Genomic DNA, 15960 nt, shown 5'->3' with positions numbered 1-15960 from the left:
GGTGGTCCCTCTTTTTAACTCCCTCTTAAAACTAGTGCAGGTAGAATAAAAACAATTACATTTACCTGATAGAAAGCAGTTTTGTACTTGCCATTGTACAATTCTGCTCATTAAGTAATCAGAACCAGTGTTAAAATTTATGTAACAAGTTACATCTTAAGATAATTAAGAACTAATGAAACTTGAAACAAGTGAAATTTTCTGACATAAAATCTGCCCCGTAAGAAGAAATGGTTTGTCAGACAGAAAACAAGCTTCTGCAAGTTTTACCATGATTTAAGATGTTTTACTTAGATTTTACTTTTTGCAGTGTATGTGAGGTATTGCCTGCTGCTGCCATTCCAGTCAGTTTAAATGTTTTATTTCACTTCTGTTAGATAGATGAAGTGACATTACTAAAATCCAACTTTCCCCCATGTTGAGGGTTTATTTTTTAATACTTTAATGCTGAAAACACTGCTGGGTGCCAGGGCTAAACCTCACTTGTTTGGGAAGAAGTACTTGAAATTGTAACTTTGCTCCATGTGAATGACATTCAGGGAGATGCTTTATACAAAACCAACAAAATCTACAGAATTGTGACACAGATTAAATGTGAGAACTTGTCTAAGTTGACGCATGTATGTCATAAACTGACCCACATGAAAAAAAGCACCAACTTCAAGCCAATGCACCACATGGTACAACAATCATTATGCATCCATTATGTATGTTTATGGGCTATTTGGCATTGTATAATAAGTACATGGTGCAGTTTATCTAGATAATGCGATACAGATATGTCATGTTACTGTAGAAGTCACGATGGTAATCTGAATAATGACACCTGGGCTGAGGTGTAGGCAAAAAGTTGTCAGGTACAGTAATAACTAAAGTAAATGTATGAATTTAAAGTGAGTTTTCTTTCATTTTCTTCAAGCATTCACAGGCAAAACACAATTGTCAAGGCCATAATCAGTATTGATTTTTATAATGGTGATAAACAGCAATACATTTACCCATCACAGGCTGCAAGTCTTGAGCACAGAAAATAGCTTTAATTTCCAGTATTTTAACTGTGATGTTGGAAAAAGACGCTGTCAACTCGGAGTGAGAACAGCCAAACATCACGGGGCAGTTAGGAGTAAAAATCATTTATCCTGTTTCTGCCTTTTTCTTTTTAAAAACAAACTACCCAGTCATGCACACAATATGACAGCATTGTAAATTGCCTGTGTGAATTGCTTTGTCTCCACCCTGACACCCCCAGGAAGGAGGGGATAATAGAACACTTATCTCTCTTTTACTGTATGTACTCTCTTCATAATATTTCATCATTTTCAAAGATGTTTTCTCAGCCAAAGGACACATGATGTCATTGAGAACTGACTGAGAACGCTTTCGACCATGTCCCTCGCGGCGCCCTGTGGGGGGTGCTCCGGGAGTATGGGGTCCAGGTCCCTTTGCTAAGGGATGTCCGGTCCCTGTACGACTGGAGCAGGAGCTTGGTTCGCATTGCCAGCAGTAAGTCAGACTTGTTTTCAGTGCATGTTGGACTCCGGCAGGGCTGCCCTTTGTCACCGGTTCTGTTCATTATCTTTATGGACAGGAGTTCTAGGTGCAGCCAGAGGCTGGAGGGAGTCCGGTGTGGGGACCACAGGATCTCGTCTCTGTTTTTTGCAGATGACGTCCTGTTGGCTCCATCAAACCAGGACCTTCAGCGTGCACTGGGACGGTTTGCAGCTGAGTGTGAAGCAGCTGGGATGAGAATCAGCACCTCCAAGTCTGAGGCCATGGTTCTCAGTCGGAAAAGGGTGGCTTGTTCCCTTCAGGTTGGTGGAGAGCTCCTGCCTCAAGTGGAGGAGTTCAAGTATCTTGGGGTCTTGTTCATGAGTGAGGGAAGGATGGAACAGGAGATTGACAGGCGGATCGGTGCAGCCTCCGCAGTAATGCGGTCGATGTACCAGTCTGTCATGGTGAAGAAGGAGCTGAGCTGTAAGGCGAAGCTCTCGATTTACTGGTCGATCTACGTTCCCATTCTCACCTATGGTCATGACCGAAAGGGCAAGATCCCGGATACAAGCGGCGGAAATTAGCTTTCTCCGCAAGGTGGCTGGGTGCACACTTAGAGGTAGGGTGAGGGGCTCGGTCACTCGGGAAGAGCTCAGAGTAGAACCACTGCTCCTCCACATTGGGAGGAGCCAGCTGAGGTGGCTTGGGCATCTTTTTCAGATGCCTCCTGGGCGCCTTCCTAGGGAGGTGTTCCGGGCACGTCCCACCGGGAGGAGGCCCCGGGGAAGACCTAGGACACACTGGAGGGACTATGTCTCTCGGCTGGCCTGGGAACGCCTCGGCATTCCCCCGGAGGAGCTGGAAGAAGTGTCTGGAGAGAGGGAAGTCTGGGCATCTTTGCTTAGACTGCTGCCCCCACGACATAGTTCCAGATAAGCGGAGGAAAAAGCGGTTAGGTCCAGCTAACTGAGCTAACTGCTAACGGACTTGAAACTACTAATTGGTCTGTGTATTTGTTTTTGTCCTAGAGCTCAGGAATTCAGTTGTCTAAGTCATTTACGTTGAAGAAACATGAGATGTGTTGTGTATGCTCTTCAAACAACATAGGTGTACTGTACATTTAATCATTAGACTGTATATGTACTGCAGATATCTGTAGTTCAGTTTTAGTAAAAAAAAGAACATTTTGATATCCACAATGGCGTTCTTATTATCCACAACTGTCATTTCCATCATTTTAATTTCAGATCTCTTATATGAAAAACCATTCCAGATCTGCATAATGTAATCTTACATTTCTAAAATACATTGTGATTAAATGTTAACATGATATCCACACCTCGTATTATGATGACTCATTTTGGATGTGAAAAGTTGGGATATCTGAATTTTCCTTAAAATTGAAAGTCCAATACACATGAATGGCAACACTAATGTGATTTGTCCCAGGAAGAATAATCTTGTGAATATCTGAAATGTTTTTTTTTTAGTAAGAAAAACTAAATTACAGTTATCTGTAGTATATATAGGCCTACAGTGTAGTGAATAAATGTTAAATGGCCACTCACTTTTAAGGAGTTTGATATGTTTAATTTAGGCCTAGGTTTACACATAAAATGAAAGTTGTAGATATTTTGAAATACAATTTCTACTAATAAAATAGCTATTTTGGATATCTTTAGTTACCATTCTGACTAGTGAGAATACAATTTTGGCCACCACCCACCCCTTGAACGTCACACCTAGCTTTCCCCGTCATGTGTTCGATTTGTCCGACAGCCCTTGAACGCAGCGCTGCTCCCATCCTACGTGAATGCAGCATAACGTGTTGAGTTGATCCATGGCAACACAGGAGCAGCGAGCAGCCGCGGAGTCAGTCCCACACACTCACCTTCAATATCTACTCACTCTCCGTCAGTGTAGCCAGAATAAACCGAGCAGGAATATAGTTTACAGCTCCGGCTGAGAAATTTCTCTGTCAAGGTGACCGACCGGGCGCCAGTCAGCTGCCCGAAAACAGCTCCACATCAGCGCCAGGTGACAGCAGCCGGGACCCGCACCTCGGAGCACTGAAAACGGCCACATTTTGAACGGACAAGATGGTAGCGGCGAACGTTTATGGGGCTTAAAATAACAGATTCCCTCCTCGGGTGTACTGTTAACGGAGCCGAGCAAAATGGAGCCAATTTCTAACAGTATGTGGGCTAAAAATGGTTCGTATTTTTAATTAATTTTCCTTGTGTCTCGGGAACAGTCAGACACTGTCCCAGTCCGCCCCGCCGCTCCCTGACAGCCCCATTAGCTCCGTCCAGTTCATAATTACAGCCAATATCTCCTGAACATTTGAAGCATCTTCGTGAAGATGGCGACTGGGTCGGGTTGGCAGCAGTATTACTGCCCTGCCGGGCAGGGGAAATTTAGTTCATCCTCAGCAACCAACATGTCCTTTCCGTCCGGCATCGCCATGGAATATACCCAAGACCTGCACCTGAAGATGAGCAAGAAAATAGCACAGCTAACAAAGGTAAGGAGTGGAGCCTGTTCCTCACTCCCCCCCGAGCAGGATTTCAACCCCAGGGTTAAACCCCGCATCCCGTTCTTATGTGACAGCTGGCCACCAGACTCCCTTAGAAGTTCGGCCTGTTTAGTAATTCATCTTGTATTAGTGAACGTTTCTAACAGGTACAATAAGATTTAGAAACTTTTCCTAAAAATCTAGGGTCTGCTAACACCTTCTGCATCCACATCCATCACTCAAACAGCAGTTAATTTCATGAAAGTCTTTGTTTTGGTTTACACTGCTCACTACAGTGGTGGGAAGCTGGGACCGACAAGTGAGCTCATTACATTAGGATGTTAATTCACACACATCCTGTTTGGCGTTTGACTTCCACGCCGAATTCACCACCAGGTGCTCGATATCACCCTGAACGCTTTACGACACGTGACGCAGGTTTATATTGGAGTTAAGATGCAAACAAGTCTAAAATTGTTCAGTTCTTTAACGAGGTTTGGATGGAATGTCCCTTCTCATTAGGGTATAAGGTAACGCTTGTCCGTTCTCACTGTGCATGCACCAATAGGTTATTGGCCACTACATTCATCAGCTCTTTCATTGATTCATTCCTTTATGGCGCACAGGCCTGCATGTGCCCTATTTTGTCATACTTTCCCACGTTAATGTTATTCTGGGGGGCTTATAAATAATTATGCAGCTACATAAAACACTTCCCCAAACTTTGATCCTGTGACACTGATTAAAAAAGACGTTATTCCATTTCAATATTCCCTTTACTCATTTATATGAAATATTTTATTGCGTGCCTTGCAGTTCCCCTGGTTTTATGCCAAATCTGTGTTGGATTAGAATTTTTTTTTTTTTTGCTTTATGATACCCATTTCACTAAAATATTCATTTCTACGGCATGAATTTTTAATATTTGTAGCTCATATATATGTTAGATGTAGGAGCTCATTAACAGAAATAAGTTCAGTTCAACATTTTATTTGCTTTGCTGACTAGGATGTTGTTACCTGTGGGCTTTCAAGGACATTTCAGATGCCTTTGCCTTGTGGATCAGTGCTTTCATGTCTCACTTGCTAAAATAACAGGGCTCCAGCTTCTAACATGGAGTAGCAACCTCTCCACAACCTTGACTCAGGGTCAAAGCATGTTTGTGGCTGCAGCATGTCATTATCATCAAGCTGGAGGTCTAGCGGTGCCTCATATGCACACGGGTGGCTTTTTGAACATGCCTCCTCTTTGCTACTGAAGGGTCTGACGCCCTAGTTCACTGATATATTCCAAGGATTCGCTGCTGACTCTGCCACTCAGTATTTCTGTCTGTGCTGAGTAAGTTGGGGCTGAAAAACAAAATCATAATTCATCAGCCTTGGGCTTGGTGTGTGCCAAGCCTTAGTGCGGCTCCTGTAAAGTCTTTTCACCTTGTTAGCTAATCCTCTGTGTAATAACATGCAAATGACACACGTTATATTCTATGATTTATTATTATTATTATTATTATATTTTTTGTTCTATATTACACACACCTTAATCCTCTCTCATTATTTAGCTCAATCTAGGAACATCTGATCTTTCACCTACTATTGGGATTTTTTAATGTATTTTATTTAACCCGGAAAACCTCACTGACATTAAACATCTCCTTTCCAATCATGCCAAACAACACAGGTACAAATAAATCCATAACACACTCTTGCTAGTCAAGCAAGCAATTGATAATAAGAATAAATCAGAACCTGTGAAAACACTGAGTCAGGTACACTAGTTTAAAACAGCTAGAATTACCAAACATCCTGACAATGGCAAGTACTTGTTGAAGCTCCGAGTCCACGCAGCAAAGCTTTAATCTACCCAGGAAACTAATGAATGCAGTTTTAGCTCCTTTTGCAAAGAGCTCCATGTATGAGGAGCAGCAGAAAAAGAAAAGCTTGCTTACTAAATTTAGTTTTGACCTTTACCGTGATCACTGAGATACCTTATGAAATATTAAGTGAAACCAAGCTCAATACTGCATTGTCTTTAAAATAAAACCAATTAAATCAACACTTTTTATAAGCAAGTGGCTTTCATGTGTAGATGTCAGGGCTCAAACTGGGTTAGATGCTAAAATGATTATTTGGTTTGGACAGTTTTATTTTCTTTGGTCGAGCTGACAGGAGGAATTCATGTCCTCCTCAGAATTATTTCAGCCTTGTGTGAGTCAGAGTCAGAGTCGTGGATTGTGAGGGGCTCTATGATTTCACAGCACAATCGTGGATGTGAAAGCCCATTGTGAAGTGTTATGCAGCCGCATAGAGCCGTTTCCATGCGAGTCCTCAGTTCAGGGCTGGTTTTTGGGGCATTTTTATGCAGAGTACATCACGGGTCACTGGTCAGCAACAAGGTGGCAAGAGATGACATTTCGCACATTTCTGAATGCCTTTGTGCCGCCACAGTTTGTATATTCTGGTCAGTCACCATCTGTTTTATTATGTTTGCTACATTTGGCTGTGCTTTACATCAAATGTAACATTAAAGAGTCACTCAACATGGAGAAATCTGGCTCGGTTGTTTATGAAAAGTCCTCAAGTGTTTGGCTTTTTAACAGTGTATTTAATCTGATGCTGGCATCAGAATATGAGTATTTTTATATGTTGAGTGGGACGACACACCTGAGCCTCGTGCCTCCTCCAACTCGCTGTAGCCCCAACGAAGCAGGGGAATACGCTGACAGCTTTGGGGCCATCAGCTCACGCTGACCTCTGACCTCTGTGGAGTCAGAGCTGCGTTCACCAATAACTAGCAACCCTGAAACCTCTGACACATCCCAGGCCGAATGATTTCCAGCTTGCTGCGCTGGGGGATGCCTTGAGAGTGACTGAGGCATCTGAATTTTTTATCTCGTATTTTGACTGGCCTACTTTAAGCCAGAGTGCCTTCATGTGTTTTTACTCATCTGTAATGTGATTTATCAAAGTCAGTTCACTTTTTGGTGTGTGTTTACTTTGGGTAAGCTCCACGTTGCCTTTTCGGCCTCTTTACGTTTACTGGTTTTCATCATTCTGCTCCTATACATCAGTACAACAGCGCAGTGTGCAGCAGCGCTGTCACTTCACTGCACCTGGCTTTGACACAAACATTGGCTCCATATGTTTTTGCAGAGATTTCATGCATAGTCAATAAGTCAGGCATTGATTGCCGTTCTCCTGTGGTGTTGACTCTTACGGTTTGTGATGCAAGACTTGTTTTCTGCCGCTGTTATTTAAAGACTTCTCGCAGTAATGTTTAATTCCACAAAGCTCAGGCTCTGCGGGGATTTCACTGTCATGATGTTTTGTTTTACATTTTGTGGTGGTTCTGCCTTTATTGTAGTGCCTCAGTCAAAAAGAAGACTGGGGGTTTTGCTGCTATGGCAACAAGTTCTATATAAATTCAGGGCAAAGGCATGTACTGTGAGCCAGGGTTGATTTCATGAAGGAATAAACCTGATTTTGTGGCCGGTCCACTGTGAGTCAGGGCTGAAGTTTCGGGTTGTTGTCGGAGCACTGAAACAGAGAGGGGTAGCGTGTCACTTTGCATCATCAGGAGAACAAATATAACAAATGTATTACCCTGCCTAGGGTGTGTGAATCTGTGGGTTTCATCGGCAGTGCCCGTCTGACTGACATGAGCCAGAGATACACCTCTGGGCTCTTCGTGTATGTCTGGATGAAGGGATTGAAGGAGACAGCAATAGTGAAATACTATTGTGTGGGTGTGTGTGTCTGCACCGCAGCATAACTGTACACATTTCATCAGAGTAGTATACACATGTTGAAGAACCACGTTTAGCATTAAAAACCTTTTACCAATATCTTCCTGCCGGCTGTTCAACATTTCTGTTTAGCCTCTGCTTTGTTAATGCTTTATGATATTGTTTGATGTTGTCGTGCGTAGTTGTTCAAAATACACAGATTAATCAAAACTGGAATATAGAGCTGACTGATAATGGATTAAGTAATAATAATCTGGTCTAACAATTATCGCTCGGCTTTAGTCCTCTTTAGAGTCATCTGGTTGTGTTTTTCTTCGTGTCTCCATCATCCCCTGTTGCTCTTTTCCACATTGTGCTTCTTACCAATGAGCCGTAGATGAGAATCCACACAAGCTGCTGTCCAAAATAAGGTTTAGCAGTTTTCTAAATTTACGGCGTCCCCAAATATGCCCATGTATCACATTGTGGCTAAGTGTGTGTTCAGTAATGCAGGAAAGAAGTGGCCATTGTGAAGGAAAATGTGAAGGAAATACTGACTGATAATAATCTGGCCGTTTTATATAGACTAATGCTGAAGAGACATTTGAGAGACTCTTTACCAGCGTCTTGCATTAGGCGACTGTACTGGCTGGAAATACTGCTGCAAAACCACTCGCACACAAATACACTGCTATTACTTGGCAATGACACTCAAGCCAAGATGTGTGTGTTGATGCCATAATCCACGGGTGGCAGCGCCGTTATCTGTGTAGCCTGGGCAGGGTTAGAGAGCAGATGGTCAGCGCAACACGACTCCACACTTAGTGAGAGAGTAGAGCTGATGGGGATTTTTAAAAATCTGATACTGCTCAATCAAAACCAGAGCTGCAGTTTGTGGTGCATTAGATGTTTTGTGCCAATATTTAAAGGTGCAGTAATTAAGATTATCTGATAAACCCAGTGGGACAGGACGCGGTGGCTCTCAGCTTCATTTGCTAGAATGAAAAATTGAAATGTTGCTTCTTATGTAAAGAACATATTGGTAATCTGTATTTCAAGAGTAACTGCTCTGTGTGAGTATTGTAGACAGTGCAGAAAAGATGACAAAGCAAGCATGAGTAATGTCTCACTGGAGGTTTTCACAGGTAAAGGAAGCGCGAGATGGAGTAATATTGCCATTTTGGTGCTAAAAGTCCAGAAGTGTTAAACCTGGAACGATTGGCCCTCAGTGTGTTAAAGAAACAGGCCTTATATTTACAGTTTGTCTCTAAATATAGCTTTAGGTGAAGGAAATAACACAGAAGATTGGTGTGTGTGTGTGTGTGTGTGTGTGTGTTGGCCTGCTGCCGGAGTACAACTTATTAACCTCTGCAGGATGCTCCTTCACTGATTGTCACAATTCTCTGTCAGATTTCATTAAGATACGCCCACACACACATTTGTACACACCCTGAATCTCACACAGAGATGGGGGAAGCTGGGGAGTGAGGGAGAAACAGGAACATACTGGCCTGAAGCACTATCCGACACAAATAAAGCACTGCCAACATGCCTCTTGACACACACACACACACACACACACGCTTGGACAAATACACAGTGGTGCATAGATTCACGAGGTGTGTACGGAGGATAAGTTTTAACGTTTGACCTTGAATGTACGTTTGACCTTCGTATGGCCAGAAGCCACTTTGCTGCTGCTCCTCTTCGGCTCGTTTTTGTTTGCTGAAGCTGAAGCTAATCGCGTTGCAGGAACAGACGAAGCGTTGATTAATGCAGTGCACGATTGGCTGTTAGACGTAGAGTAGGCCTGATATATAAAGCTGTTTTTGTGAAAGGTCTTAAAAGAGCCTTTCCAGTATGATGAATGTTTGTCTGTGAATACAGCCAGTGTGTTTTAGCCCAAGATGAGCGGGGAACTCAGTCCAGCAGTTCGTTTGGTGGGAACATGATTAGATTTTTTTCTGGACCAAATGAGCTAAGCACCTGCTGCTTGTTTGTCGGAGCTTATTTTGTGCAATAATCCAGAAGCCTATGGAAAAATCCCACCGGCTCTTTGTTGAGGGAACCGTGGTGATGCTAACTTCTGGGTTGGACAACAGAAACGTCATCCCTCTATTGTACCTCAATGTATGGAATACTAGTGTCTGTAATGTAAACATATTAATACTGGCTTTTCATTTCTTCTATCAAATCCAAGAAGAAGCTGCCCTTTTATGTGCCTGTTTATGCTTTGTCTGAAAAGACATCTGTTCAACCCTCTGGCCATCAAAAAGAGGAGTCAAAGAGCAGGTTTATGTAGGATCAGACAAAGAGAGAGAAGAAGAAGAATCTGATCTATGACTGTCATCAGGAACCCTCTGGAATTTACACCTCTCTGTACCTTTTCTGTCCGTGTGTTCATGGATCTACGACAGAAGGAGGGATCTACGGTATCTTAGCTCACTCAGGTTTTAGCTTGTTCAAAAGCCAAGGCACAAATGTATTAAGGACCAAAAAACAAGCCTGCGATGTTTCCTTCAGGACGACCAGGCAGTAATGGGCCAGCCCAGCAGTAAGTAACACATCACTGCTTGCTACACATTGCCTGCAACAAGCCTCACTCTGCATGGGATTGTTTAATGTGAGGCCTTTTAGGTGATGCAGCAGTCCTTCTGGTGGCCATATTGAACATCAGCAGCTTGTGGGCAACAGCAGCTGTGCAGGGCTGATTGTGTTTATAGATGTAAAACACGCTGTAACTACACCACCAGAGTCCCAACAGTAGACTGACAGACCATTTCTACATGCAAGAAATGATCATATTATTACTGATCCATGATTGATTTGGAGCTAAAATAATGTTGGTGCTGTACAACGCAGCGTGTCCAGCAGTCTGACGGTGCTAATTATACTGATTAACTGCTTGATTTATCTGCTAACATCAGATTTCTAACATATAGGTGTACCTTTACTGAATTGCTGTGAAATCCTTTTCAGCCGTGGTGATTTATTTTTCATTATTAGCTTGCTGGCATATTGTGACATATTTGTAAAACTTGCTTTAATGTACTGCATTTCCAAACTTGAAGTCCTACAGATTAGCACTTTGTCATACATCCCAAGTCAGGGTCAAAGCGAAATGCTCTCACATTATATACAACATGGATAAGGTACAGAGGAATCGACCTATAGACATAATGTATGTTTTAATATGGAAAAAGAAAACAAGTTACATAAATTTGCCACGTGGGTGCATTCGGTCAGCTGACAGATCCATATAAATGTGTGGTTTCTCCTCCCCCGGTTCATTTTACATCAGACAGGTGTGCTGCCTTCCTCTGTTCCCGCTTGTTTCAGAAATAATCTACGGTGTATACAACTATCAAATATCACACTGTAAACAGGTAAATACTTTCAAATTTTCACTGAAAGCCACTACAAAGCATCGACCTCCCGTCTTGACACCAGCCCACACATTTAACTGGGAAAGGGAGCTTTTTGGCAGATATTGTCAGTAGCGAGGAAGCATCAGGATTTTAGAGGCTCTAGTCTGCTTCGACTGTTTGTTCTCCTCTTGGCAGCAGTGCAAGTCTGCGTAGCCACCAGGGACCCGTCTTTACTCACTGGGGTCTATTCCCTGATGGGAGAGAGCGATAAAGAGCACCTACCACTTAACAGTTAACCCTGTTTTCTTTTTTTTGTTTTTTTTATCATTAGGTCCGAGGAACAACCACAGCTATCGGCAGTGGCTTCAACATTAAGTGATGATTACTCATAATAACAGTAAGCAATAAAACACAATAATTAATAAAGCATTAGTAGGTGTGATACGTTATGTAAGGATGTTTTGGTACATGGGAAAATATGGCTGCTGCCGTTTAAATCAAATGCTTTGCGAGCTGCAGTTCAGTTATCCGTTTCACAAGCTCGGTCTTGGATCGAATCCACGTGTTTTCATTACATATGCATTTTAACTTCACTTCCAACTATACACTTTGAGCCTGATTTGAATCGGAGCAGTGGAAAACATATCTGAACCCAGCGGTGAAAAATTAATTTTCAAAAACCACGAGGCTCGTTCCCAAAGAGACGACAAACACCAAAATGAACCCAAGGCCCCGTGAAATGTGACTGAGCAGAACAGACGCATGTGTAGTGGGAAACCAGAGCTGGCAGTGGGATGATGTGCCACCGGTCGATGACTAACGTGGCTGACGAGAGTAGCAACACATTTTTCCTGCACTTCACAGTTTATACTTAAGAGATACGTTACCACACAGACTTGAAACCTGGAGCAATAGATTTGGACTACACCCAATTAGACTGAAAATAATGCATTTGAAGTTGCTGATTTTTGTTTTTAAGGTTTTAAATGGTCTGGAACCTCCTTACCTCAGTGATCTGATATGATCGCACAAGTCAGCAAGACCTGTCAGGTCATCAGGTGTTTTTACCTGAGGTACAGAGGCCTGGGTTGTGTCCCCTAGACTTTGGAACATATTTTAAATCTTTGGTTCCATGGTTTTTAACATCTATTGGAGTCCAATAGTATCTGTTGTTTGGTTTAATTTATTCTTTTGCTTTTCATTTAAAATAAGGTGTTAATGTGAGGTTCCTCTTTAATCATGAATGTGCTTTCATCACATAGGGAGAGCAGTGGACGAGACGAAGAGGAAGATATCGTCTGCTTTATGGCGTTAATGTCAGAAACCATGTGTTATTCACTCAAACTACTTATAATCAAATTATGTATATATATGACATTTGAAAACAAGTAGTTTGATGATGAATAGTCCTTCTTCAGTTGTTACTTGTCTGTTCTGTTACCGTCTTGGCTCTTTCTATTATTGGCTGGCCTGTTTACTCCCCTCTCCTTCACGTCCTCTCTCCATGTCTCTGCTTGTTTGTCTGTCCTTCCCTGGAGCTGAAGGACATCCAACCAACAGCAGGCTTCCTCTGTCTTCCTATTAAGATAACATGACAGTGATTCCTAGAGGGATATTTGGACCATTATACCCATAAACACTGACAGAATAAAGGAAATAATAAGATAATCTAGTATTTGAAAAGGAAATTTTATGTAAATTGAACACATTCTGCGTGGCTGACAAAGTTTAAAAGTGAAAAGCAGGAATCGAAGAGTTAAACTGTCTCCCCTTTATCTCCTGTTGCCATGGAGACAGTTGTTTTTGCAACTCATCAGTTAAATCATGTGTCTGTAGAAGTCAGCACTTTGTGAAAAATATACTTTAAGAAGAAATAGTTGCCACCATCCACACGACTTTAACGAACTCAACATTTCAGGCTTTTTCAAAATGTTTCTATCCCGGAGAAGCCGACTCCATCGGAGGGGCTGAGCAGGGATATGAGCTCCAAACTGTGAGGAGGTAAAATTGACCAAATCTTCAAAAGGGATTGCTATAACTTGCCCTAAATATCCATTTATCTGCACAGCCCGCTGACCTGTCTTTACCCCGTGTGGCTGACAACCCCATGACTCAGCATCTCATTATCTGAGTGGAGGTTTATGTCCAGTCACTAAGTTATTCTCCACAAAAGCCTTCCTATGAATCCTTACTTAACTTAAGGTAAATGTTGCTTGATTCATTTTTTTGGTCATCGTCCTCCATTTTTTTTCTACCTTGTAGTGCAGTTTGCAGCATTAGGAGCTGAACAGACCTACCATGGTGGCTTAGCGTTTTAAAAAAAAGCTTGGTTCAGCTTTGAGGTTTTTAGCCCATTTGTCTATAATTGAGGAGCCCCAGGCAAGAATGTCATGGTAAAATCTGCCCGTCTTATCAGCCTAATCAAGTAATGCCCTAATTTCCTGGGCATCCTTGTTAAAGAGGTTTGTAACCTCAGCGGGATTTCTCCTGGCAAAACATTGTTTAAATAAAGCAAATCAAAACGTAGGGCTGTAACAGAGGAAAGGGTTCCAGCTCCGGTAATGGGCATCTCTCTCCCCAGAGCAGCTGACTAGCAGAAACCTGAACCACAGAGGGTCGACAGTCTGGCTGCATCACTGCTCTCTGTGCTTTCACAACGCCCCGGTCAGACCCTCAGCCGGAGCCACTGGTCACTCTCATGCTGATGAAAGGAAGAAGAGCTACAACTAACTTTTGTTTTCTCCTCCTTGTCTCCACATTTTGCAGCAGTCATAGATTACTCAACATTTTCTAACACCCTGTGGAAACATTCCTAAAAGAGGCAAAGGCTCATTTCCATATGTTAACTGTGCCGCTACAATGTACCTGAAATGAAAAGATGCCAGGTGAAACACAAGCGCCTTGGCACAGCTCTCCGTTCATGTTCACTAATGCTAGATCTAAACCAAACTAGCTGCATCACATTACAGTAGCACGTAGCTGAGCATAACTTTGTGAATGTTCTTTCCAGGTTTCTTTCTTTAATGTGCAGATCCAAGATGCTTATATTTTGGTTTAAAAAGATGTTTTGCCATATGGGCCACAGACAGACACATGACTACATATAGTAGGGAGCTAACACAGTTTTTATTCCCTATAGGAATCTAGGTTTTAGTTTTTAGCTGTCTAGTCTGGATCTGCCTGCCAGTCTCCTGGGGTCTTGTGAGGACAGTCAGCAGTGGATTTGCAGCTTATTACCAGCTCAGCAGAATGTCCAGCTGGTTCATTTTCTCCAGTTGTCCCTTGCTTTTACTTGTTTGCATGACAGCTCTGCAGGTGAGCCACGACATCCTGCTTTTGTCTTTTTTTAGCATCCCACCAGACAGATGTGCACACGCACACACACACACACACACACACACACACAGCAACTCGGCCTTAAAGCTGTTTCCCAGTGACAAGTGTGTTTTATTGTTTCTTTGACTTGGTGCAGCGATTTTGAACACATGGGTACAAAGTAGGACGTTTCTTTTTGTCAGGCTTGGCATCTTCCCACACTATTATGGTGGTCTAGTGACCTGGGTTCGATTCCCGTTCAAGGAACCTACTTTGGTGTGGCTGTGGCTCAGGAGATAAAGCAGTTGTCCATCAACTTGAAAGTCAGCGGATCGATTCTCATTGTCTACATGTGGAAGTGTCCTTAGGCGAGATGCTGAACACCAAGTTGCTCCCGGTGGTTGGATCAGTGCCTTGCAGGGACAGCGGCGCCATCGGTGTGTGAGTTGGTGCCATAGATGGCTGCCTCAGTTCTGTACCGGCAACAAATTCCCTGTGTGTGTAACATACTAGGCTAAAAACAGTGATTATTGAGGCTTCACTCAGTCCAATCAAGGATGAAATACAACAAATGATGAAATTCCACAGATGTGTGCACATGCACATGCACACAAAATGGAGAGGCTGTCGGCTACAAGTGCTCTAGACGTTGATGCCACTGCAAATGAAATTCTGCGTGTTGTGACAGAGTGTGAGCAAAACAGGAAGGAACAGAGAGAGGGAGAGAGAGCCATGCCGCTCCCCAGAGGGGCCCAGTGCTGTGCTCTTCTTATTGCTTTCTCCATAATGATCATCCCATTCATACATCACATCTTGTGCTACGCAGGCTTGTAACACCCTTTTCTCTGATGATCACTGAAACCAGCAGTTAGAGAGAATGACTTCTAGCCTCATGGCCGACTGTAGCTACAGCATGACTCAACAGAAAGCGATCACACCTTAAATGATTTTCATGCTCCAGCGGTTGACCTGGTGCTGGCAAAGACGGGCAGACGGCTGTAAATCAAACAGCATAGTATGGGAGAAATCCTCTAGTGAGCCGGTTCAGCCTCATCTCGGTGCTCTGTCAAAGTGGTGTTCTCTGTGCTGTATGTGTTGTAAAGTGGGTACGGAAAGTATTCAGACCCCCTTAAATTTTTCACTCTTTGTTATATTGCAGCCATATGCTAAAATCATTTAAGCTCATTTTTTTTCCTCATTAATGTACACACAGCACCCCATATTGACAGAAAAACACAGAATTTTTGACATTTTTGCAGATTTATTAAAAAAGAAAAACTGAAATATCACATGGTCATAAGTATTCAGACCCTTTGCTCAGTATTTAGTAGAAGCAGCCTTTTGAGCTAATACAGCCATGAGTCTTTTTGGGAATGATGCAACAAGTTTTTCACACCTGCATTTGGGGATCCTCTGCCATTCCTCCTTGCAGATCCTCTCCAGTTCTGTCAGGTTGGATGGTAAACGTTGGTGGACAGCCATTTTCAGGTCTCTCCAGAGATGCTCAATTGGGTTTAAGTCAGGGCTCTGGCTGGCCCATTCAAGAACAG

The 15960-nt window shown here is 42.8% G+C and overlaps 1 protein-coding gene across 2 annotated transcripts in view; it reads left to right on the top strand.

Annotated features, from left to right (window-relative positions):
- Positions 1–3266: 3266 nt before the first annotated feature.
- fam184ab (family with sequence similarity 184 member Ab) overlaps positions 3267–15960 on the top strand; it is a 93347-nt gene continuing 80653 nt past the window's right edge. Inside the window, exon 1 of one of the 2 annotated variants that reach the window (XM_020615369.1) lies at positions 3267–4015. In XM_020615369.1, the coding sequence (XP_020471025.1) occupies positions 3854–4015 (162 nt within the window). In that variant the 5' untranslated portion in view covers positions 3267–3853. The remainder of the gene's footprint in view (positions 4016–15960) is intronic. The other variant, XM_020615368.1, reaches the window with a different exon arrangement.

This window comes from Monopterus albus, unplaced genomic scaffold, assembly GCF_001952655.1.
Source record: "Monopterus albus unplaced genomic scaffold, M_albus_1.0 scaffold164.1, whole genome shotgun sequence".
NCBI classification, from domain to species: domain Eukaryota; kingdom Metazoa; phylum Chordata; class Actinopteri; order Synbranchiformes; family Synbranchidae; genus Monopterus; species Monopterus albus.
The sequence above is the reverse complement of the archived record's forward strand: the minus strand, read 5'-3'. Positions and strand labels throughout refer to the sequence as shown.